General features: G+C 46.3%; 1 protein-coding gene across 14 annotated transcripts in view; it reads right to left on the minus strand.

Moving 5' to 3' along the window:
• LOC127000692 (regulator of G-protein signaling 9-like) overlaps nucleotides 1-25,427 on the minus strand; it is a 142,197-nt gene that overhangs the window by 36,838 nt on the left and 79,932 nt on the right. For 11 of the 14 annotated variants that reach the window (XM_050865144.1, XM_050865080.1, XM_050864727.1 and 8 more), the window contains 2 exons: nucleotides 3,234-3,409; nucleotides 39-135 (listed from right to left, as the gene is read on the minus strand). In XM_050865144.1, coding sequence (XP_050721101.1) covers nucleotides 39-135; nucleotides 3,234-3,296 — 160 coding nt within the window. In that variant the 5' untranslated portion in view covers nucleotides 3,297-3,409. Of the gene's footprint in view, nucleotides 1-38; nucleotides 136-3,233; nucleotides 3,410-16,915; nucleotides 17,270-25,427 lie in introns of those variants that run through there. The other 3 variants (XM_050865596.1, XM_050865517.1, XM_050864793.1) reach the window with 1 other exon arrangement.

A 25,427-nucleotide genomic window follows, 5' to 3' on the forward strand; every position in this document is an offset into this window, starting at 1 on the left:
GGGGGGGAGGGGGAGAGGCAGTACAACGCCCAACTTACCCATGAAGGCGGATGGGATGGAAGTGAGGAATAGCTTCTGGCTTCGGATTGGAACACCAGTTTCCGGGTCTTGCATTTCCCTCACCAGTGCCTCCATCTGACGGGGAGAGGATGACGGGTTAGCTAGATCACACACACAGCAAGAGTCATACGTATATCACGGCAGTCACTATAAATAAAATTCGCCTGCACCACTAACGGGCTGGGGTTATTGAAGAGACCCCTCAGGAAAGCCTATCGGCGCTACAGGCATTACCTAAACACACACACACAAACACACACACATACAGACACACACGCACACACGCACACACAAACACACACACACACACGCACACACAAACACACACACAGTCAGTCAGTCACGCAGTCTTGTCCACGCCGTATAAAAAAAAAAGAAAAAAAAACTTTGAGGTAACGAAGAACGGTGAAAAAAATAATGTGAGGCACGGGAAACATCATGACACACACACACACACACACACACACACACACACACACACACACACACACACACATAGACGGACACCTACACACTCCACAGCCTTCTTTCCACTACTTGTCAGGCATCCTCTACTCTTTGCAGGCTTGTCATCAGGTCGCGGCCTAGCCCGACGCCTTCCGGGTATGCCGCCTCCAGCACCCATTCCGCGGGGCGCTCAGGGAACGTGGACGCGTGTCGAGCCGATTTTACAGTCCAACACAGTGACTTTGGAACCGCCCGAACCAACCTCTTCAATTTTCTACAGTTCAGTTAGCTATAGGTAATATATGAGAGAAAGAGATGGGTGTTTTGGCAGGGTAGCAGAGCGGAGGGTAGGAGAGGACCCGCCGGAGCACGCCAAAACGATCTCGCCAGTCTGGTTTCATTATGACCGTCCAGTTCGAGAAGAAAGAGGAGAGCATCGACACACCTCTCCTCCCGATGTATACCTCTCTTATGGCCACTTTTCTAAACTCTTTTTTATAGGGGCAGTGATTGGCGGGCTTTATTTTCCTTTACTGTAAAAAAAAAAAAAAAAGGTGTGTTTGCGCGGCGGATCACTGAGGAGGTCCCCGAATAGAGGGAGTACAGGATGTCTTGTTATTGAGGCCGCTGCGAGCACACTGTGAACTCAACGGAGACTGATGCGTGTGTAGCGATGGGATGTGAGGGAAATCGACCTGACCTCATCTCTCTCTCTCTGTCGCCTTTCAAACTTGAGAAACACCTGGCTGCTAGCACGCCACACACACACACACACACACACACACACACACACAGAGAGAGAGAGAGAGAGAGAGAGAGAGAGAGAGAGAGAGAGAGAGAGAGAGAGAGAGAGAGAGAGAGAGAGAGAGAGAGAGAGAGAGAGAGAGAGAGAGAGAGAGAGAGAGAGAGAGAGAGAGAGAGAGAGAGAGAGAATCAAATTTTGTCCTTTATCCTAATTATCGCAGGGTCTGTCTGTCTGTCTGCCTGTCTGTCTGTCTGTTAGCACGTCTGTCTGTTTGTCTGTTTGTCTGTCTGTCTGTCTGAAATGATTTTGTGGTGGACTTTTCTTCCCCCCCTCCTCCTCCTCCTCCTCCTCCTCCGCCTGGTCCCCTCACCTCCTAAATGGGACTCATTGTTGCCATCTCCTTCCGAGCGTATTGTTGTCTGCTTAACAAAGGGATGCCAATGGCGGGGGGTAGGAAGGAGGAGGAGGAGGAGGAGGAGGAGGAGGAGGAGGGGATATCGAAACGCAAAAGAAATAATGATGATAATGATGATGATGATGACAATAATAATAATAATTAATAATAATAATAATAATAATAATAATAATAATAATAATAATAATAATAATAATAATAATAATAATAATAATAATAATAATAATAATAATAATAATAATAATGATACACCCCTAATGAACACCACTGAGCTAAAAAGTCACCGCGCCAGAGGCCACTTCTGCGGCCTGTACCTGACGCCCCAGCCCCGCACTGTGGACATGAAGGTGAAGGTGACCCCGCTCACACTCGTGACTGTCGGAAACGCTTTTAATCAACCCCTTTTAGCACATACGCTGTATATATATACATTAGAGAAACTGCAATAACACAGTGAAAATATCCCGTAATGAGTACAACTGAGTGCCGGGGATCGAATCCGAGCCTTCTAAGTAGAAGTCAGGGCAGCATACCAACTATACCACCGATGAACTAATGTATATATACAGCGTAAGTGCCAAAAGGGGTTGATTAAAAGCGTTTCCGACAGTCACGAGTGTGAGCGGGGTCACCTTCACCTTCATTGTCCACAGTGCGGGGCTGGGGCGTCAGGTACAGGCCGCAGAAGTGGCCTCTGGCGCGGTGACCTTTTAGCTCATCACTACACTCACTACCCACACTATACCACACTACCAACACTACACCACACTACCCACAATAAACTTACTACCCACACTACCTATCCTACACCACACTACACCACACTATCCACAATAAACTCACTACCCACACTACACTCACTACCTGTTATACAAAGTGAGGAGTTGACAAGACGACCGAGCAGGTAAAATTATGAAGTGAAAATTAAGAAAAAAACACACAAGCGGCTGATAATTATGAAGTGAGAACGAAGAAAAAACACACAAGCAGATGATAATTATGAAGTGAGAACGAAGAAAAAAACACACAAGCAGATGATAATTATGAAGTGAGAACGAAGAAAAAAACACACAAGCAGATGATAATTATGAAGTGAGAACGAAGAAAAAAAAACACAAGCAGATAAAATTATGAAACGAAAAACGAAGAAAAAAAATACGAACAAATAATTATGAAATGAAAACAAAGACTTAAAACACACATACACAAAAAAACACCGCCGTGGAAGGAACGACCCAAGACACAACTAATGGAGTGCTTAGGTCCCTCAGTGCTGGGACAAAGGAATCGTCGACTTCATGATATTAGATTTTTAAAGTAACACGATGTTTTTTTAATTTTTTAGGAAAGAAGAATGGGAGATATGTTGATTTTATTTTTGGTTTAAAATTAAGTTACGTTTGAGTGTGTGTGTGTGTGTGTGTGTGTGTGTGTGTGTGTGTGTGTGTGTGTGTGTGTGTGTGTGTGTCTGTCTGTCTGTCTGTCTGTCTGTCTGTCTGTCTGTCTGTCTGTCTGTCTGTCTGTCTCTCTCTCTCTCTCTCTCTCTCTCTCTCTCCTTCTACTAACCTTGGCGAAGACGAGAGGTTTTGGCGTAGCGGTGGCTTGCTGGGGGGCATGGCGGGCTTCCATTGCGAGGGCGGGGCGGTGGAGGAAGAGGAGGAGGCAGCCGGACTCGCCAACTGTCTGCCTTCGCCATCTAGGTTCTTCCCTCCCTCACCCCGCGCTCACCACCACCTCCACGGCTGAAACAACAAGAAGAAAACCATTGGTATAACCTATTTCTCTAAGGTCACAAGGTCTTACATCCATCTCAGTAACGTCATTAATCAATAACCTCTTTCCCTAACCCTAACCCAAGCACACATATTTTACATGGCTTTCGTAGGAGTTCTGGGCCTTCTCAGGGGTACTTTTATGACCCTGGGAGTAGTTTGACCCTTCTTCTGTACCATGGACCTAAAAAACACATTTTACAAGGCTTTCGTAGGAGTTGAGGGCATTTCCACGGGTGCTTTTTTTTTTTACCTTAGTGGTAGTTTGACCCTTCTTCTGTGCCACGAACCTATAAAAACCCTCATTAGAACCCGATCAATCTCCTTTTCGGCCTCTAGAAATAGTTGATGTGGAAAGCGACATCTGAGAATACCGACCATGCACAGACACACAGAAACACACACACACACACGCGCACGCAGCTGGAGTTTTTGAAGCATTTTAAGGACACTAAGTTCCTCTGCTACTGATACTGATGATGCTGATGGTCATGGTCATACTCAACGCACATCAACCCACCAAACTAAGCCCATTAACGCCCCCCTCAGCCTCCTCAGCAGCCCTTTTGCAATCCTCCCTTCCTCGCGTGACTCTCCTAATTCCACCTCTTGATTACTTCTCTCTAATGCTAATCTCTTTTCTCGAACTTCTCCTCCCTCCTCTTCGGCCTAGTTTTTGCCCTTGGACTCTTCTTCTTTTTCTTCTTCTCATTCTTCTTCCTTCTCGCGTTCCTACTCATGTTTTTTTTCCCTTCTTCTTCTTCTTCTTCTTCCTCCTTCTCCTTCTTTTTCTTCTCCTCCTCCTCCTTTTCCTTGCTTTTATTCTTCTTATTCCTCCTCCTCCTCCTCCTCCTTTTCCTCCTTCTCCTTCTTCTCTTCCCATTCTTCTTTTCTTCTTCTTCTTCTTCTTCTTCTTCTTCTTCTTCTTCTTCTTCTTCTTCTTCTTCTTCCTCCTTCTCCTTCTTTTTCTCCTCCTCCTCCTCCTTTTCCTTGTTATTTTTTCTTCTTATTCCTTCTCCTCCCCCTCCTCCTTTTCCTCCTTCTCCTTTTTCTCTTCCCATTCTTCTCTTCTTCTTCCTCTTCTTCTTCTTTTTTTTCTTCTTCTTTTTCTTCTTCTTCTTCTTCTTCTTCTTCTTCTTCTTCTTCTTCTTCTTCTTCCTCCTCCTCCTCCTCCTCCTCCTCCGTTTGCACACACTCGGCAGCAATCTTGTAAGTTGTCGAAGTCGAACAAAAAAAATATAAAAAAGTGTTAATTACCTTCCCTCTTATTCCCTTCTCTCTCTCTCTCTCTCTCTCTCTCTCTCTCTCTCTCTCTCTCTCTCTCTCTCTCTCTCTCTCTCTCTCTCTCTCTCTCTCTTCAATTTTCCCTTCAATAAATTTCTGAGGTCACCCAATCTCCCTCATTCACCACTCGCCTCTTCCTCCTCCTCCTTCTCCTCCTCTTCCTCCTCCTTCTCCTCTTCCTCCTCCTTCTCCTCTCTTTCTTCCTTATTCTGCTCTTCCTTCTCCTCAGCCTCCTCTTCCTCCTCGTCTTTCTTCCCTTTCTCTGCCACCACCACCACCACCACCATCACTACCACCACCACCACCACCATCACCTCGTTCCTAGAAATGTACTGGTGAAGAGAAGGAACGTGGACGCTGTTGTAGTTAGAACGTAAACACTTCAGAAGTTAGTTAAAACGAGCGCGTATTATTCGTAGAGTTCCTTACACGACACGTATGAGATTTAAACTTGGATAAAACACGTAATAGTACAAGAATAATGTTATGATGAGTCAAACCACAGACAGAGAGAGTGCGTTGGTGGGTGGAAGTGGCGGTCTCAACGGGGTGGCAGAGCGGCGGGAGGCTGTTAATATAAGGCGCATGGTAGAGGGGGGTCATGTTATGTTATGCGTGGTCACGGGGCAAACGGTCCTCGAGTGACAATTTGACGTCTTGAGAGGGTCGTGGTGAGTCCGTGGAGCCGCTGAAGGAGATAGTGAAGGACGGAGGTGAAAGGCAGAGAGTGTGTGTGTGTGTGGGGGGGGGGGGAAGAAGAACGAGAATAGGAAAAAGAAGAAGAAAAAAGAAAACAAGAAGAAAAAAATAGAAGAGAAGAGAAGAGAAAGAACGGATCATGAAACAGGAGACCAAGGAATACACGAAAGCTTAGACAGTATTAGGACATGAATGGAGATTAAACTAGGGGTGGGACGAGGGGGAAAGCACGTAATAGTGAGGGATGGGTGGCCGTAGGCAGGGAGGCAGGGATGGGTGGTCAACAGAAGGTCGCAAAGAGGGGATTGATACCAGGTAGACGCGAACAGGAGGCAAAGAGAGGCTGGGCAAAAAGTTAAAGTAAATGGCTATACGAGAGAAATATGTAAGAGAAAATGGACAAACTATTGCTTATTACAGCGAAAGGGCATTTACAACTTATAGAACATAGATAAAACGAATTAAAAACTTGGATACTCGCAAAAAATACACGGATTAACGTAACAAGACTAACAGTATAATGGGCATATGGCGTTTTATTGTACAGTGGAAGAGATGAATAATGAAAGAGCTTGTTATTTTTTTTACATCAAAGGAAGCAGCTCAAGGGCAATAAAAAAGCCCACTCATCACTGCCCCTAAAAGAAGAGAGTTTAGAAGTGGCCAAAAGAGAGATCAATATCGGGAGGAGAAGTGTATCGATACTCTCCTCTTGAATGTGAAGGATATCCCATGAGACGGAAAACTTAGCTCAGTATCATAAAGTCAATTGTTAAAGCGCAAATGGCAGCTTAATGTGCACTTAAGTGGAATGAATAATATGGGAATTAAATATGAAAGAGTCGCTCAGCCCCAAAGTCGGAGCAAGAGTGCAGTCACGCTGGTTTCTGGGAGTCTGATTGGCAGCTTAGCGGAGCCTGCAAGAGTCATCGTCAGGATCATCACAAACACGACAGTCCGCGCAGAGCCAAAGCGCCGGTGACTACGGGACTTGGAGAAGGCGTTGATCTTAGCCACCAGACACCTCGAATAGACCTGGTGCTGCTTGGCTACAATCACGGGGCCGAGGACAGGAACCAGCAGCCACCTCTTCGTAGGGACCGTGCAAACCATCCCTGTCTCATCCGGGTTTGATGTGAAGGCTAACATCGGCATCTTGAGCACTGGGTGGGCCTCGCCGGGCGCTACCTCGTCCAAGAGCTTCTCCAGGCGGTCGGTCTTGTGAGCAGCTTGCCAGAGTGCGGTGAAGCTCATCGCCCACAACACCAAGTCCACCGAAAGCATTACCAGCATCAAGAAGCGTAATCTGGCCATCTCCAAGTGACTATGAAAATATATTATAACTGACGGTGGAGGTTGAGGATGGTGGAGAGGAGACACGGCAAGATGGGGAAAGAAGAGCTCACCACCATCAGGCCAGGTGTTAATCTTGGTCTAGTTCTAAGTCCGTATTCTTAAACGTATCAGCGCCTCAGATCGCCTGTTTGAAAAGCCTCTCGTCGTAGAAGTTGATGCTGGCGTTTTCATGGAGTTTTGTGATCCTAGTGATAGTTTTACACGACTTCTGCGCCATGAACGGATGAAAACACTCATGAAATCCCGGTCAATCTTCTCTGGCCTTGGTAGATACTCGTAGTGGGCGCCTCCCTTGCTGAAAAAAAGAGAAAATCTGACGGAAGCTCTTCTCCGCGCGCCATCCAGAAAAATAATTTGGCCATTTCCTGAGAAGCTTGATAGAAAATGATCGATTTCCACCGCTGCCTCCTCCACGCTCTTACACACACACACACACACACACACACACACACACACACACACACACATACACGCACTGATACAAACACACGTACACACAGACAGACAGACACACACACACACAAAAAAAGGTCTCTAGGGAATACTGTCCAGCCAACATCTGAACATAACATATTTACGTCCTGTACTTGCAGAGCTTATGAACAGAACGCCTAGAATATACGTACTTGAAGCCTGCAGCAATATCAAACCTTCTCCTCCCTCCCCCTTGCTCTCCCGCTTCGATTCTCCTGACCTTAGAACAATTATCAGACGTCCCTTATTTTCTTATTTTACAGCAAGGCAGGAAGGGCAGCTCAAGGGTAAAAAAAAAACACAAAAAAAAAACATAACCAGCAACAACAACATTAGCAAAGAAAGCCCATGTAGTAATCTTGTGCCCTTTATCTCCTCAACTTAAAGCAGTGTTGGTCAGTGACTACTTGCGATGCGATAAACACCACATATTACGAGGAAAACACAATAACGAGATGATACCGCATTTTACTACATTTTTTTCTTGTCAGTTTGCTCTATATATAAAGTAGATGACCCTCCAAATAGTACATAAAGACCTTCAAATAACCTTGGCTCAAAATATTATCAGACGAATACTCATAACAGACTGGGGTGACAGGGATTGGGCAGAAGACTAACTTAATAATAGGAAGAAACAAAGAACGGGAGGTCAAGAGAGGTCAGTTCCGGGTGGAGAGGTGTCTTGATGCTCTCCTCCTCTGACTCTTCAACGCGGAAAAGCAATCTGATATCAGGAGTACATTTCCCAAGGCCAACACGAGGAGATCGATAACCTGAGCCTCTAGTCTAAAGTACATTTCCGGCTTTTAACTCAGAAAGGAACGTTCAGGGATTTATGAGAATGTCCTCTGCTCTGATTCTCTCTCTTCCTTCCATCTCTTCTCCTCTTCTCTTCTCTCCTTGCCTCGCCTCTCATCTCCTTTTTTCTTCTTATATTTTCTTTACATTTCTCTTCTACTCTCCTCTCCTTTGCTCGCCTCTCCCCATCTTTTTTTCTTTCCTCTTCCCTTCCCTTCCCTTTTATTCTCTTCTCTCCTCTCCTCTCCTCCCCTTCTTGTACTCCTGCTCCTCCCGGCTAACTACTCAAGGCAGCCAATCAATACACGTTTACAGCGAATCGATGGCGATGAAAGTACGAGTGACCCGGCGGCCTGCGAACTGTACCTTGCCCGCGACGGTGCGCTGATACTGATCCTGATGTAGGTGACGTACGTATAGAGACACCTCTCCCACCGAAACCGATCTCTCTTTTGGCCACTCCTCTAAACTCTTTTTTTTTCTTCTATAGAGGCGGTGATTAGCGGACTTTTTTTCTCATTATTATTTTTTTTTGCCCTTGAACTGCTTCCTTTGCTGTAAAAAAAAAAAAATAGTCTTGGCCACGGCAGCGCTATAATCGTGGTTTCGGTTCAGGTTCAGGGCTGTGCAGAGTGTGTGTGGCTTGCCTTAGTCTAGAGCAGGTGTTCGCTACCCGTTTACTCCAGCTACCCACGGCCGTTAGTGGCGCTCATCCCCTCACCCCTAAGTGGCGCCGAATGTAATCTAATGGTATATTTAGACATGTTTAATACCATTCTTTTATAACTTGCGTGACAGAGAGACTGGGAGACAGAGATAGGGACAGAGCGAGAGCAAGAGCGAGAGAGAGAGAGAGAGAGAGTAGGTGAGCAGTGTTAGCACGAGCCAGTAAATCCTGGCGTAACCCAGCAACTACCAAACTGATCAGCTTAGTTGCAGAATGAAAGTGGTTGTGAGGGTAGGGCGTCGCCTTCCTCGCCCCCTTCCCCCGAGACGGCCCAGCAGCCCCAGCAGCAACAGAGCGCCGTGTTCCGGGGCCTTGGGGAAGCGTCCACGCTGGCTCCTGGGGCCGCGGCGTGCCGGCGGGGATGTTACACAAACACCGCGGCTAGTGCTCAACGCTGTGATGCAAGGGAGTTTTTCTCGCCAGTTTAGGGCACTGGTTCGCAAAGTCTATCAATCGACGCACCACTTGAAGCTTCCTGGTGCTGGACGCCAACCCACAAACCAGCAAATACATTTAAGAAGTGTAACATAGACAAATTACAAAAAAAACGAAATTAAAGTCGAGTAGAGTATCAGGGTAGAGGAAACGACTCCGACGACTCTCTCTCTCTCTCTCTCTCTCTCTCTCTCTCTCTCTCTCTCTCTCTCTCTCTCTCTCTCTCTCTCTCTCGGGGTGTGTGTGGGTGTGTGTGTGTGTGTGTGTTTGGATCCCTCACACAAACACACACACACACACACACACACACACACACACACACACACACACACACTCGTCATTACGTGTCGATTAAACGCTGGTATTGGCAGTATAGGTTTTCGTTTGGCTCTGAGATGACTGATGGAGGAAGAAAAAAAAAAAAAAAGGAAAGTGAGGAGAGGAGGCAAGTGGAGAAGAAAGGGAAGAAGATGGAGATGAGGGAGAGGAGAAAGGAGAAGGAGGGAAAGAAAGAGAAGGAGAGGAGGAGGAGAGGAGAAAGGAGAAGGAAAGTGAGGAGGAGGGAGTGGAGAAGGAAGGGAAGAAGGTGGAGAGATGAGGGAGAGGAGACAGGAGAAGGAGGGAAAGAAAGAGAAGGAGAGAAGGAGGAGGAGGGGAGAAAGGAGAAGGAAAGTGAGGAGGAGGGAGTGGAGAAGGAAGGGAAGAAGATGGAGAGATGAGGGAGAGGAGAAAGGAGAAGGAGGGAAAGAAAGAGAAGGAGAGGAGGAGGAGAGGAGAAAGGAGAAGGAGAGTGAGGAGGAGGGAGTGGAGAAGGAACATAAGAACATAAGAACATAGGGAAACTGCAAGAGGCCGGGTGGCCTACACAGGGCAGCTCCAGAATCCCCCCAACTACTCACGATGGGTGAGGTGTAGTTACAGGGGTAACAGGTAGAGGCTTGATCCTCGTTATACCGGCGGTACTAGGTACGCATCCAGTACCCCGTCACCCTACTGCACCCACACCTCACTGCCACCTGTCGTCCTCGTCCATGTAGCTATCCAGTCTACTCTTAAAACAAGCCACCGTCCCTGCACTAACTATGTGATTGCTGAGTCTATGCCATTCCCCCACCACCCTATTACTAAACCAATGCTTGCCTATATCTCTCCTAAATCTATACTTTTCTAATTTAAATCCATTACTGCGAGTTCTATCCTGCTGGCTAATTCTCAGTACATTACTTATATCGCCTTTGTTGTAACCCCTGACCCATTTGAATACTTCTATCAGATCTCCCCGCACTCTTCGGCTCTCTAGTGAATGTAAGTTTAGATGTTTCAGCCTATTTTGATATAGGAGGTTCCTCAGCCCCTGAATCATCTTGGTCATCCTCCTCTGAACTGATTCTAGCAAGTTGATGTCCATTCTGAAGAGGCAGCTCCTTTGACCCTAAGCTCCCGTGTATCTAATCCCACCTAATATCGCTGTCCATGAATTTATCTAGTCTATTTTTGAATGTGACAATTGTATTGGCACTCACCACGTGACTGCTAAGCCTATTCCACTCATCCACTACCCTGTTTGCAAACCAATTTTTGCCTGTGTCCCTGTTGAATCTGAATTTATCCAGTTTAAACCCATTACTTCGTGTCCTACCCGGTTCTCTTACCAACAAAACCTTATGAATGTCTCCCTTATTAAAGCCCTTCATCCATTTATAAACCTCGATCCTGTCTCCACGCACCCTTCGCCTTTCTAGAGAATGCAAGTTTAACTGTTTGAGTCTTTCCTCGTATGGCAAGTTTCTCAACCCCTGAATCATCTCAGTCATCCTCCTCTGCACCGATTCTAACATTTTGATATCCATTCTATAGAAAGGTGACCAGAACTGAACCGCATAGTCAAGATGAGGTCTAACTAATGCTAAATATAGTTTGAGGAAGACTTCGGGGCTTCTGTTGCTTACGCTCCTTGAAATAAATCCCAGTACCCTATTTGCTCGATTTCTAGCTTGAATGCATTGTGCCCTTGGACGGAGATCAGAGCTCACTAAGACCCCTAAGTCCCTCTCGCACCCAGACCTGCTTATGACAGTGTCATTTAAGCAATAGTTATGTGAGGGGTTGTTCTTACCTACACTCAGAATACTGCACTTCCCTACATTGAACTCCATCTGCCATTTATCCGCTCAGGCATACAATCTGTTGAGTTCACCCTGGAGAATACTAGCGTCCTAATCCGACTCAATTACTCTACCGATCTTGGTATCATCTGCAAATTTACTAACATCACTACTAATTCCTGTATCTATGTCATTGATATAAATAATAAACAAAAGTGGACCTAATACCGAACCTTGTGGGACCCCACTCGAAACACATCCCCAGTCAGATCTTTTACCATTGATTTGCACTCTTTGCTTTCTATTGCTAAGCCACACCTTGACCCAGCTCAAAACTTTACCCTCTACTCCGTGAGTCTGTAATTTAAGCAACAGTCGTTGGTGAGGAACTTTGTTAAACGCTTTACTAAAATCAAGATAGATTACATCATAATTTTCATCTCTGTCAACCGCCTCAAATACTTTATTGTAGAAGGACAAGAGATTGGTGAGGCATGACCTACCTTTTGTGAACCCATGCTGCGAGTCGTGAATTAAGCTATGTTTCTCTAAATGCTCCCGAATGTTCCTGGCTATTATGGACTCCAGCATCTTGCCTATAACCGATGTTAAGCTAATTGGGCGATAGTTTGAAGCAACTGACCTGTCCCCCTTTTTGAAAATCGGCGCCACATTAGCTACTTTTCATAGGCTCGGCACATAGCCAGTATTTACCGACATCTTAAAGATGTCGGTTAGTGGGTCACTGAGTACATCACTTAATTATTTTAATACCCTCGGAAATGTCCCGTCAGGACCTGGCGACTTGTTCTTCTTAAGCTCATCTATCTCATCCTGAACTACTTGCCTGGTAATGATTATATCCCTCAATTTATCGCCATCCCCGCCCTCGTACACCTGAACCCTTTCCGGTATAGTCGTTCGATCCTCCTGTGTGAATACTGAAAGGAAGTAGTCGTTCAACAATGTGCTCACATTTTCGTAATTTCCTACTAGCTCCCCTGTGTTTGTTTTCAGCGGTCCAATTTTCTCCCGTGTTTTTGTTCTATACATCTGAAAGAAGCCCTTAGGATTACTTTTCGCCTCATTTGCTACTTTGATCTCATAGTTCCTTTTTGCTATCCTGGTGTTTTTCTTAACTAGTCTAGATAGTTCGACGTACCGGCCCCTGAGATGTGTTTCACCATTCTTTATTTTCTGATAAATTCCCTTCTTTAACCCAATCTCGTGTTTTAGTCCACGAGTCATCCACTTAGGATCATTGTTTTCTTTTCTAAGTGTTCGCTGTGGTATATGCTGTCCTTGCCCCTCTACTATTACACTAACTAAATTATTGTAAGACATTTCTACCTGGTTCTCCTGGCTCTCCAATCCGCAGTTCTGGCCCTCATGAATCCCTAAATTATCCCAGTTTACCCCTTCAAGATGTCTTCGAAGCCCCTCGTAATTTGCTCTTCTGAAATCTGGCACTAACACTGGGTTTGGTTCGCGGGTTACCGCCCAGTCTAAGCTAAAACGAATCGTTCTGTGGTCACTATTTCCTAACTCTCCGCCCACCTCCAACTCACGTAGCAAGTTCCCATTATTGGTTAGGACTAAGTCTAATATGTTATCTCCTCTGGTAGGCTCAGTAACTACCAGCTTAAGGAAATTATCTTGTATAACTTCAAGAAAGTCCTCGGCTTCCAGGTCACCCACTAGGTCTTCCCAGTCTATATTCCTATAATTAAAGTCCCCCATTACGCAGACATTTCTACTCCTACTCGCCCTGCCAATCTCCTGTAGTAATATACTCGTGTCCTGCCTGTTAAGGCTGGGTGGCCTGTACATAACTCCTAGAGTTAGTTTTTCTTTCCCTTTGTAAACGTCCACCCAAACTGATTCTGAATCCATGTTAGTTTTGACTGAATTGTTAACTGAACATTTAAGTGAGTCTTTAACATATAGCGCAACTCCACCTCCCTTTCTGCCCCTTCTGTCTTTGTGAAACATCTGATAACCCGTTATTTCAAATTCTGATCTAAAATTTCTATTGGCAGTGTCTATCCATGTCTCAGTGATCGCTATTATGTCAAAATTTTCTGAACAAGCTTCACCCCTTAGTAAGTCTATCTTGTTTCTGAGGCTCCTACTGTTATTATAGAAGATTCTTAGCCAGTCCTCTGTTACTCCCCTATAATTACTTCTAAGCTGCCTGGTTATATTATGAGCTAGATGTCCTCTCCCATTACTCCTCCCATTGCTCCCATTACTCCTCCCCCCCTCGCCTATACTAAAAAATCCCTCAGGGTACCAAGTGCTCGCTCAAGGGAGTCTGAGAGGGCCTCAACACCCTTGAACGTCAAGTGTATCCCGTCACGGGCGTAGAGGGCGTCGTTGCCAAAGAAGAGGTCCCAGTTGTCGACGAACAGCCACCCATTGCGAAGGGAAGGGAAGAAGATGGAGATGAGGGAGCGGAGAAAGGAGAAAAAGGGAAAGAAAGAGAAGGAGAGGAGGAGGAGAGGAGAAAGGAGAAGGAAAGTGAGGAGGAAGGGAAGAAGATGGAGATGAGGGAGAGGAGAAAGGAGAAAAAGGGAAAGAAAGAGAAGGAGATGAGGAGGAGAGGAGAAAGGAGAAGGAAAGTGAGGAGGAGGGAGTGGAGGAGGAAGGGAAGAAGATGGAGATGAGGGAGAGGAGAAAGGAGAAAAAGGGAAAGAAAGAGAAGGAGAGGAGGAGGAGAGGAGAAAGGAGAAGGAAAGTGAGGAGGAGGGAGTGGAGGAGGAAGGGAAGAAGATGGAGATGAGGGAGAGGAGAAAGGAGAAGGAGGGAAAGAAAGAGAAGGAGAGGAGGAGGAGAGGAGAAAGGAGAAGGAGAGTGAGGGGAGGAGGAGGGAGTGGAGAAGGAAGGGAAGAAGGTGGAGAGATGAGGGAGAGGAGAAAGGAGAAGGAGGGAAAGAAAGAGAAGGAGAGGAGGAGAGGAGAAAGGAGAAGGAGAGTGAGGAGAGGAGGAGGGCGAGGAGAAGAATGGGGAAGAAAGTGGAGAGATGAAGGAAAGGGAGAGGCAAGATGAACCAGCTCACTCTATCTAACTAACTAATGGGGAGCAGACATCCGGGGGCGCGTCGCTTCACTCACACACTCACTCTATCGCTTAACTGAATTTTGATTAAGATTCTGAAAACGTGGAATAAAAAACCACCCACAGATTGTTATACGAATAAAATGAACTGAGGCTGTTGCTCTTTATCAATGGATGGTCGCATTCTTAATTATTTCGGTGCCCAAGAACTCATATTCAGCTTGGCTTTCGTAGGAGTTTGAGCATTTCCAGGAGTACTTTTATGACCCTGGTGGTAGTCTGACCCTTCCTCTGTACCAAGAACCTCAAAAAACACCCATGAGAACCACATTTAATGACCCTGGTGGTAGTCTGACCCTTCCTCTGTACCAAGAACTCAAAACTCTCATGAGAACCACATTTAATGACCCTGGTGGTAGTCTGACCCTTCCTCTGTACCAAGAACCTCAAAAAACTCTCATGAGAACCACATTTAATGACCCTGGTGGTAGTCTGACCCTTCCTCTGTACCAAGAACCTCAAAAAACACCCATGAGAACCACATTTAATGACCCTGGTGGTAGTCTGACCCTTCCTCTGTACCAAGAACCTCAAAAAACACTCATGAGAACCACATTTAATGACCCTGGTGGTAGTCTGACCCTTCCTCTGTACCAAGAACCTCAAAAAACTCTCATGAGAACCACATTTAATGACCCTGGTGGTAGTCTGACCCTTCCTCGGTACCAAGAACCTCAAAAAACACTCATGACAACCATATTTAATGATCCTGGTGGTAGTCTAACCCTTCCTCTGTAACAAGAACCTCAAAAAACACCCATGAGAACCACATTTAATGACCCTGGTGGTAGTCTGACCCTTCCTCTGTACCAAGAACCTCAAAAAACACTCATGACAACCACATTTAATGACCCTGGTGGTAGTCTGACCCTTCCTCTGTACCAAGAACCTCAAAAAACACTCATGACAACCACATTTAATGACCCTGGTGGTAGTCTGACCCTTCCTCTGTACCAAGAACCTCAAAAAACTCTCATGAGAACCACATTTAATGACCCTGGTGGTAGTTTGACCCTTCCTCTGTACCAAGAACCTCAAAAAACACCCATGAGAACCACATTTAATGACCCTGGTGGTAGTCTAACCCTTCCTCTGTACCAAGAACCTCAAAAAACTCTCATGAGAACCACATTTAATGACCCTGGTGGTAGTCTGACCCTTCCTCTGTACCAAGAACCTCAAACAACACTCACGAGAACCCGACTGATTTTCTTTTCGGCCTTTGGAAGTACGTGATGTGAGAGGTGGAAGCGTCTGACAATACCGACCAAGAACATGAGGAAAAAAGCTTATTTCAGACATAAGGTTCGTCCCAAGGTTTGTGCAATGCAGTCTGTGGCGCTATAGCGTGGGGAGGGTTGACTCTAGGCAGGCCTCTTCTTTGAAAACCGCTGGCCATAAAAAAAATCAATCATTGAAACTCGAAAAAAAATATAAATTCGTATGGCAAGTACACGCTTCTGGTATCACATCAAGTCGTGCAGGAGAAGAGGAATGAACTGCACAGGCCGCATTCTTAAACATTTCGGCAGTTAAGGGCACACAATTACCAAGGCTTTCACTGAAGTCGTGGGAGGCATTTCAATGGGCAGTTTTATGGCTCTGGTGGTAGTTTGATCCTTCTGCTGTACCTTGAAAAAGGTCTCATTACATTACAACCCGATTAATCTCTTCTTCGGTCTTTGGGATGAGTTGATGCAAGAGAAGGAAGCTTCTGAGAATACCGACCTATATTTCATGGCGTGCAAAAGTAACGCGATGTATCTTTGCTGCTACGTGCACTTAGTAATCTGCTGGCAATGTCCCGGAGGCACATTCCTAATCTCTGTATGGATATGTGGTTCCTGAGTGAAGGCGCTCGCCTGTAGCTTCGAAACTAACCACGGGGCGTTTTGGAAAATACTCTCATCATGTTTCTCACTTAAAAATACCCTAATTGACTCCAACTACCTTAAAGCTAACCTAACCTAACCTAACCTGCCATAACCTGCCCTGTTCAAGAGTGTCCCGGTGAGGCCAAGCCAAGCCCAAAGAGGCGACGAGTGCGTAGGCTCAGTGCTCTCCGCGGCGCCACAAGTACAAGACAAGGAAGTCTCGTTGAGTGGATGGGAGCGGCGTGTCTGTTAGGCCTTAAATGATTATTGCCGCGCTTGGCCTGCGGAAATGTGTATTGGAGGACCGCTTAAAGGGCGGATAGCTTTCCTTAAGATGCTGTGAGAGAGAGAGAGAGAGAGAGAGAGAGAGAGAGAGAGAGAGAGAGAGAGAGAGAGAGAGAGAGAGAGAGAGAGAGAGAGAGAGAGAGAGAGAGTGTGAGTGTGTGTGTGTGTGTGTGTGTGTGTGTGTGTGTGTGTGTGTGTGTGTGTGTGTGTGTGTGTGTGTGTGTGTGTGTGTGTGTGTGTTTGTGAATGTGTTTGTGAATGTGTGTGTGTGTGTGTGTGTGTGTGTGTGTGTGTGTGTGTGTGTGTGAGAGAGCATCACCTGAGCGGCGGCAGGCAGGCAAGGCGTCCCTCATGACACGGCGACAAGGCCTCACAGACGCGGCACCTCCTCCCACTACACCTCATCTTCCGCGGCGTCAGTCTCCTCGTCCTGGCGTGGCTGGATTGGCCGTCACTTCACTTCACATTGGAGGGCACACCGCGGCCCCCACGCACGTACACACGACACAGGAGCTCACACGACTCACACGGACCCCTCAAATGGCATACACATATACTGCGAGACCGGCAAGGGTTGTGTATAAACCCCGCACTGATATAGCCACCGATGTTGTAGGGCGGACCGAGACAGCGGACAGCACTCACCAACACGAGAGCTTGGGAGATACTGGCGAGGCGAGGGAGAGACCAGAGCGCCGTTGTCAGCCACCACCACCACTACCTCCTCCACCACCACCGCCCACCTCACCCCTGCCTGTCCAGGATAGCCAACCACAGGCTCACTACCCTACTCTTCTCTACTCCCTCCCTCCTCCTCCTCTTTTCGATTTCTCTCTCTCTCTCTCTCCCGTTTCTTATTTTATCGCAATATATTCTCACTAATGGATAAGAGACCGGAAGATAGTTGAGAGAGAGAGAGAGAGAGAGAGAGAGAGAGAGAGAGAGAGAGAGAGAGAGAGAGAGAGAGAGAGAGAGAGAGAGAGAGAGAGAGAGAGACGAAGATATTTGACAACGGACCTCCATGGAAATAATATAAAAAGCAATATCTATGTATCCATCTATCTATCTATCTGTCTAATAAAAAAAAGTCATGTGAAAACGGAGCAGGGTAATAAAAATATACGACTTTTCAACAACGACACAGAAACCAATGAGCCCCAATGGATCTAACAATGTCCATATTCTTAAACGCATCGGGCTCCCATTCCGACTATTTCCCAAGGCCCGTTCGAGATGCAGAAGTCGGGTAAAACTGTCACTAACATCATAATACAGTCCATGGAAATCCCAGCAACTTTTACGATAGGCTTTCCAAACAGGCGTCTCTACCACTACGACTATTTCCCAAGGCCACAGGGAAACTTAACCAGGTTTACATGAGGGCTGCTTTTCCCGTTCAAGATGCATAAGTCGGGTAAAACTGTCACTAGGATCACAAAACAGTCCATGGAAATCCCAGCAACTTCTACGAGAGGCTTTTCAAACAGGCGAACTGAGGCGGCGCCGAGACGAGACGAGAGGCTTTTTAAATTGATGCACTAAGGTTCCGAATTGTTTAATAATATGGAACTAAGTCTCTTCGTTAGCTCGCTTCCTTCCTTACCTAATGACAAGCTTTTACGTATCCTGCCGCACTCGTCTTTCTCCCTTTTACCTCCGTTTTGAAGATCTTTTGACCCGGCACTTGTGTTCTTCGAGGTCTAAGGGTCTGAAGAGTTTAAAAATGTGGACCTAAGTCTCTTCATTAGCTCCCTTCCTTCCTTCCTTACCTAACTGACAAGATTTTACGCATCCTGCCGCACTCGTATTTCTCCCTTTTACCTCCGTTTTGACCCGGCACTAGTGTTCTTCGAGGTCTAAGGGTCTGAAGAGTTTTAAAATGTGGACCTAAGTCTCTTCATTAGCTCCCTTCCTTCCTTCCTTACCGAACTAACAAGCTTCTACGTATCCTGCCGCACTCTTCTTTCTCCCTTTTACCTCCGTTTTGAAGATCTTTTGACCCGGCACTAATGTTCTTCGAGGTCCCAAGTCGATGTATAATTCTCTCCTCCTCACAAGATTTGTTTCCTTTCCCATCCGTTTTTTTTTCTTTCATTCCGAGTCCGTGAACATCTTTTGACACAACTCGCCAGAGTCTGAGGGCGGGCCTTCTTCGGGGGTCGTCCCAAGTCGATGTGTGTAATCTGTCTGTTAAAGGGGACGTGCCACGGGACTTGTTTCCTGCCCGGCCGTCATTGTTAGCATTGCAGCTCGGCTCCCCCCCCCCCCCCCCGCCTGTCCGCTTCACTCAACTTATTTTTTTAATTATTTTTGAGGGTCACGTTGCATGGGTGGGTTTGTTTTCTGTTCTTATGATACGGGAGACAGGTCGGTGTTTTCAGACGCTTCCGCCTCTCCCATCAACTGTTTCCAAAGGCCATAAGGGAAGTCGGGTTATCATGAGTGTTTCTTTAGGTTCGGGATACAGAAAAAGGGTCAGAATACCACCAGGGTCATAAAACTACCCCTGGAAAAGACCCCCCCCCCCCCCCCCTCACAATCCCTACGGAAGCCTTGTCAAATGTCTCGCATCTTGACTTGAATATGAGGCACGAGGTGACAATATTGCTATCGGAAAGGCTGAAAAAATAGTCTTATATTACTATAGGAAAGGCTGAAAAAATGGTCTTCTACTATTACTATAAGAAGATAAGCCTAGTTTTCATGGGTGGTTCTCCCGTTCAAGATGCAGAGGTCGGGTAAAACTATCACAGCATCACAAAACAGTCCATGGAGATCCCCCCAGCAACTTCTAAGAGAGGCATTTCAAACAGGCGTCTCGGGCTCCCACTACGACTATTTTCCAAGACCACAGAGAAGATTAGTCGGGTTTTCATGGGTGTTGCTCCCGGTCAAGATGCAGAGGTCGTGTAAAACTATCACTAGTATCACAAAACAGCCCATGGAGATCCCCCCAGCAACTTCTAGGACGAGAGGCTTTTCAAACAAGGGAACTGAGGCGCTGGTGTGTTTAAAAATACGGACTAGAGTTTCTTTGGGTGTCTGCGAGGCTGTTCCCAGATTGCTCCAGCTCCGGATCGGTTGTAAGAATTAAGGATTGATTGAAGAAATGATACACTTTTCCACCTCTCCTCTGATTGCTTTCCCTCCTTCTCCTCTTCTTCCTCCTTTCTTGCTCTTCATCTTCCTCGTTTTTCTTCTCTTTAATTTCTTTTTTTCTTTCAATATTTTTCTCCTCCTCCTCCTCATCTTCTCTCTCTCTCTCTCTCTCTCTCTACTTCTACCTCTTTCTCCATCGCCGCACTCCCAGGCGGTGGCCGAGTGGTCAGCGTGCGGGCATGGTGAACCCGTGGACCTAGGTTCGAGTCCCACCAAAACACGCTGATTTTTCAAGCTATCGCCGTGTCTGAAGATTACCCACATGCTGCCCAGATCTTCAATCAACCTAACTTCAGCGACTTCGTTCAAGGGGAGCATCGGGGGTAGCGGGAGCCAAGCAAGAGTCATATACCACGGCAGCCACTATAAATAAAATTCGCCTGCGCCACTAACGGGCTGGGGTCGCCCAAAAGGCCCCTGAAGACAGCCTACCAGCGCTACAGGCAGCACGTAAAAACTACTCCCACTTCTCCCCCTACAAATCCTGCCTCACTAACACCCAAAAGTCTCTGTGGTCGGTCGGGTCCGTCAACAAACCTGGGCTCCAGTTCACCACAGGAGTCTACACGAACCATTCATTCTTCTCGGCCACGGCTCCATTCAGCGCCCCGTCGAGTTTGATCAAGATTATTCTCACTCACACAATGGAAAGCACCGCGTCCTCGCCCTCACCCTCACCACCTCCACCCCCACCTGCACCTTTCGCGCTTCCACTAATGCCACGATCTCCCCGCCAGCCACATCACACCAATGACTTCCTCCACCTTTACCCTCCTCCTGCTATTGTCACTGTTACTTCCGGGATTGTCTTTGGCTTCTGGTATAACTGGAAAGGAAAATGACATGAGCGAATATTTCTAAATGTCTCGGCACCTCAGTTCGCCTGTTTGAAAAGCCTCTCGCAGCATTTACTGAGACTGAAAACATGACGAGAAAAAAATAAGAGGAAAAGTCCTAAAGCTAAATCATGATGCTGAAACTTATAAAAAAAGACCCCAAAACACTTAACCCGGTAGCAGCGACGGGCCAAATTTGTGGCTTTACCGTGTACTAGCGACGGGCCACATTTTTGCCATGATATAAACCCCCCAAAATAGATGATGCATAAACTGATCACAAATGCGTTGATATATATTAAGAAATGGTTTGCGTGAGTAATGATTTTTCTCATTATTCTCGCTTAGAGGGACCATTAAGAAACATGATCCCTGCTGCTATCAGGTTAACCATGAGATTCGGTGTGCAGCTAATGAAGGGAAAACAAGGAAATCTTCTTGGGAAAAGCTAACAAATAGTCCATAGGTGTCATACTCGAAAAACACGCTAACTAAGGTGACGTTACCATTTATGCTGGAAGGAAACACGAAAACTTTTGGGTAAGGACAAATAACCAGACCGATGACTTCATAGATGAGGGGAAAAAAAAATAGAAAAACAGACCTTGAGCTAAATGGGACAATAATTGTTTGCCATCCGCCTGTTCCTCCTCCTCCTCCTCCTCCTCCTCCTCCTCCTCTTCGTCGTCGTTCTGTGCTTGTTTTTCTCGAGTTTTCTTCGTAAAGGAAAACGCTGCAACGTGATACCGCCCCCCCCGCCCCCCCATCTCTCTCTCTCTCTCAAGAAATCATTATATACCTCTATTTGTTTACTTCTCTATCTATTTATCTATCTATCCATCAATTTTTACCTATATATATTTTTTCTCTATCTCTGTCTATTTTTCTCCCTCTCTCTCTCCCTCTTCCCCCTCCACTCCTAAACGAAGGGTAAAAACTGAATATATATAAAAAATGACGAGCAGCAATTCAGCAGAAGTCGCCCATTTATCCGCCTGCCTCTCCAACCGGTGACTTGATCTTGGCTTTGAGTAGCTAGCGAGCGGACGAGTGCTCTAGAGGTGCTCCATCAACACTCCTTCAGGCCGACGCTCTTTGGCACACATTTATTTGCGATTTTGTGTCGGCCGGATAAGTTTGCTTTCCTCTCCGGGCCCAAAAAAGCCGTCAAGGGTTAAATATGTACCACTGGAGGTTACGTTCGTTAGCTACTCAGAGATACAGATTCAGAAACACAGACAGCCAAAAACAGTCACACATTTATTTGCGATCTTGTCCCGCCCGGATAAGTTTTTCTCTTTCCTCTCTGGGCCCAAGAGTCGTCAAGGGTTGAATATGTGTTACCGGAGCACCACTGGAGGTTAAGTTCGTTCACTAAATAGACATACAGACAGACAGGGAGGGATAGAGAAGTAGAGACAGACAGACAGGAGCAGGCAGTCTAGGGCCATACTCTTATGGGGGTGAAAAGAAAGCAATGACATCAAGAGAGAGGAGGAAAAGTTATATCTTCCCGTGCAGTGTTGAATATCTTCTTGCTATCCACTCTTGTTCCTCTGTGTGACCCAACTCTCTACTGAGGCGAGCATTACATCCGGCTTACCTCCCTCCCTTCTCTCTCTCCTGTCAGTCTCTGCCCCGCGCGACTCCTCGTCAATAGCGCGTTTGTCCCCTGATACCTTGTGGCTCGACTGTTGCCTGATTGGGACAAAAGACACTTCGATCCCACGTCTCCGTCAAGAGAGTTCAGACACCAAATAACACCGGTGGCTGAGTGGTTAGCGTGCCGGCGCTGCGTCCAGGAGGACGAGAGTTCGAGTCCTGCCCGCCGCTACGAAAGGGATTTTTCAGTAACCGCCGAGTGGCCTAAGACTACCCACATGCTGTCCTGAAGACCACCTGTCAACCCGGATTCTAGATTCTCTCTCGAAAGAAAGGCTCAAAGATAAGCTCCGGTGGGGCAGCATGAGCCAAGCAAGATGGCGCCACAATAAACACTTGCATGCGCCATAACGGGCTGGGGCCGACCATCAGGTCCCACCAAGAAAGCCTACCGGCGCTGTGTGTGTTCCGCACTGGTCTACCTCCTCTACCGTATAAAATAAAGAAAAGAGTACACATGAATAATATGAAAATAATAAAGACAATAAAATTAAGTAATGAATGCCTGAAATGAGAATGGAGGAGCTGGTTTAATCGTACTACAAGCAAGGGCTAAATGTGATTATGGAATAATGTCAGCACGTCACTATTAATCCCACTATTATTATCATCAACCCAAACAACATATCCACCTCTCGAGTCCACCATGTTGATAATAACAGGCGCATTAACATAACGGAGGAGTATTTAATATAGTTCTCATTAATGTAGAGCTACCGCCTCACACAACACCACCGCCTGATATTACAGTAATTCGCCATACAGGACTACGCTGGGTTAAGGAAAGGCTCACTATTATGGTAGAGAAGATAGGCCGATAGTACTGTGCTGAATGCCTGACTGAGCGGCTTAGAAACACTTGGGACCCATAAAAATACCCCCAAAACTCTCAATTACTTTCTAAGGCCGAAGATGAGATCAATCGGGTTCTCATGAGTGTTTTCTTAGGTTCATGGTACAAAGGAACGGTCAGAATACTACGAGGGGCATCAAACAACCCATGGAAGAGACCAAAACCCTAACGAAAGCCTAGCCAAATATGTGTGTTAGGTTGACGATATGTTTAAGAATGCCGTTAGCCCTTACCCCTTACGCTTACCACCACTCCTCTGCCTCTATACAAGACTGTCCTGTTCAGCCTAAAAAAGCTTCACGCGCAGGCCGCCTTTCTAAGAGGGGAAAGAAGAGCAAAGGAGTGAGAAAATGAAGGAGGGTGGGGAAGTCAATGGCAGCCGTATGGGGAAGGAGAGAGCGGGGAAGCGAGGGAGAGGAAGGGAAGGAGAGAAAAATAGGGAGAGACAGAAGGAGGGAAAGTGAAGGGAAGAAGGTTAAAAGTGGAAAATGGAAGGAGAGGAAAAAGAGAAAGGGTGAGCTAAGGAGACGAAGGAATAGGGAGGAATAAAAAAATAATAACAAAATGACAAAGAAAAGGGAGAGGAAGGAAAGAATGAAGGGGAAAACAAAAGAGGTAAACAGAAGATAAGGAGATAAAGGAGGGGAAGGATAGGGCGAAGAAGGGGAAGAGAGAAAGAAAAAAGAAGAAAAAAGGCAGAATGAGGGAAAAAGAATGGAGAGAAGATAGAAAGAAGAAAGGAAAGATAAAAAAGAGTATAAAAAAGGAAAAGGGAAAGAGGACGAAGAGGAGAGAGAGAGAGAGAGGGATAAGTAGATAAAGTAAGTAGATGATAAGTGGAACAGGTTTGGAGTGAAGGAAAAAAAAAAAGGAAGGAAAAGATATGAAGAGAAGGAGAGAACAGAGGAAAAAGTGTATAGAAAGAAGATGAAGAGGAGAGAGAGAGAAAGGAAGAGAGAGAGAGAGAGAGAGAGAGAGAGAGAGAGAGAGAGAAGATGGAGAGAGAGAGAAAAAGAGAGAGAGAGAGAGAGAGATATGAAAGAGAGAGAGAGAGAACAGAGACAGAAGTAGACAGAGAGAGGGAGAGGGAGAGTGAAATGAAGAGAGAGAGAGAGAGAGAGAGAGAGAGAAAGAGAGAGAGAGAGAGAGAGAGAGAGAGAGAGAGAGAGAGAGAGAGAGAGAGAGAGAGAGAGAGAGAGAGAGAGAGAGAGAGAGAGAGAGAGAGAGAGAGAGAGAGAGAGAGAGAGAGAGAGAGAGAGAGAGATAGAGAGAGAGAGAGAGAGAGAGAGAGAGAGAGAGAGAGAGAGAGAGAGAGAGAGAGAGAGAGAGAGAATAAAAAGAGAAAGAGAATAAAAAAGTAGATACGAGGAAGAGGCATGTAGCAATGGGAAAGAGAAGAGCGAAGGACAAAGAGTTAAGAAGCATGCTGAAAGGAAGAGGGGGCAAGTTGGTCCTTAGAGAGTAGGGCGGCTGTGAGGCCTCTAAAGTGATATAAGGAAGAAAGGCCTTTTGATAACCCAGCAGCGGCTTCTTGGGCTAAAGGACCGACCCTCCCCTTGCCCAAACACATGCTACGTCCACACCCACACCCACATCCACAGTAAGCCACACCCACACACACCTACTCCCCAACCCTTCCTGGACCGACCCTCCCCTTGCCCAAACACATGGTACGTCCACGCCTACACCCATATCCACAGTAAGCCACACACACACACACCTACTCCCCAACCCTTCCTGGACCGACCCTCCCCTTGCCCACCCACGCTCACACCCACACCCACAGTAAACAACACCCACACCACACCCACATCCGCATCCACAATAAGTCACACCCACACCAACATACATACCCACCCTTCACGAGCCTCCCTGATCTTTTAGTGAAGTCTTTTCTAATATTCACTCGCTGTGCATGGTAACAGGATGGCGGAGGAAACAAAATTGGACAAGGGAAGCAAAGTATGATTGAGAAAGAACGCAAGAAACCAAGACTACAAGTGGAAAGGGGAGAGCAGGAGAGAATGGAGGATGAGAGGAAGGGAAAATGAAAGGATGAGGACAAGAAAGAAATGGACAAGATGGAATGAAAAAGGAAATAGTTGAAGATGGAAGGAAAGGAAGGAGAGTAAGGGAAAAGGCGAAACCAGGAGTAAATGGAGGATGAGAGGAATGGAAATTGAGGTGAAGTAAAAGGGGAAAGGATGAGGACTGGAAAAGAATTACAAGATGGGATGAAAAAAGAAGAGAGAAGAAAGTTGTTGAAGATAGAAGGAAAGTAAGGAAAGTAAGGGAAAGGAAAGCATGGGGAGGCAAATAAG

The sequence above is a fragment of the Eriocheir sinensis genome, chromosome 1, assembly GCF_024679095.1.
Source record: "Eriocheir sinensis breed Jianghai 21 chromosome 1, ASM2467909v1, whole genome shotgun sequence".
Lineage (NCBI taxonomy): Eukaryota > Metazoa > Arthropoda > Malacostraca > Decapoda > Varunidae > Eriocheir > Eriocheir sinensis.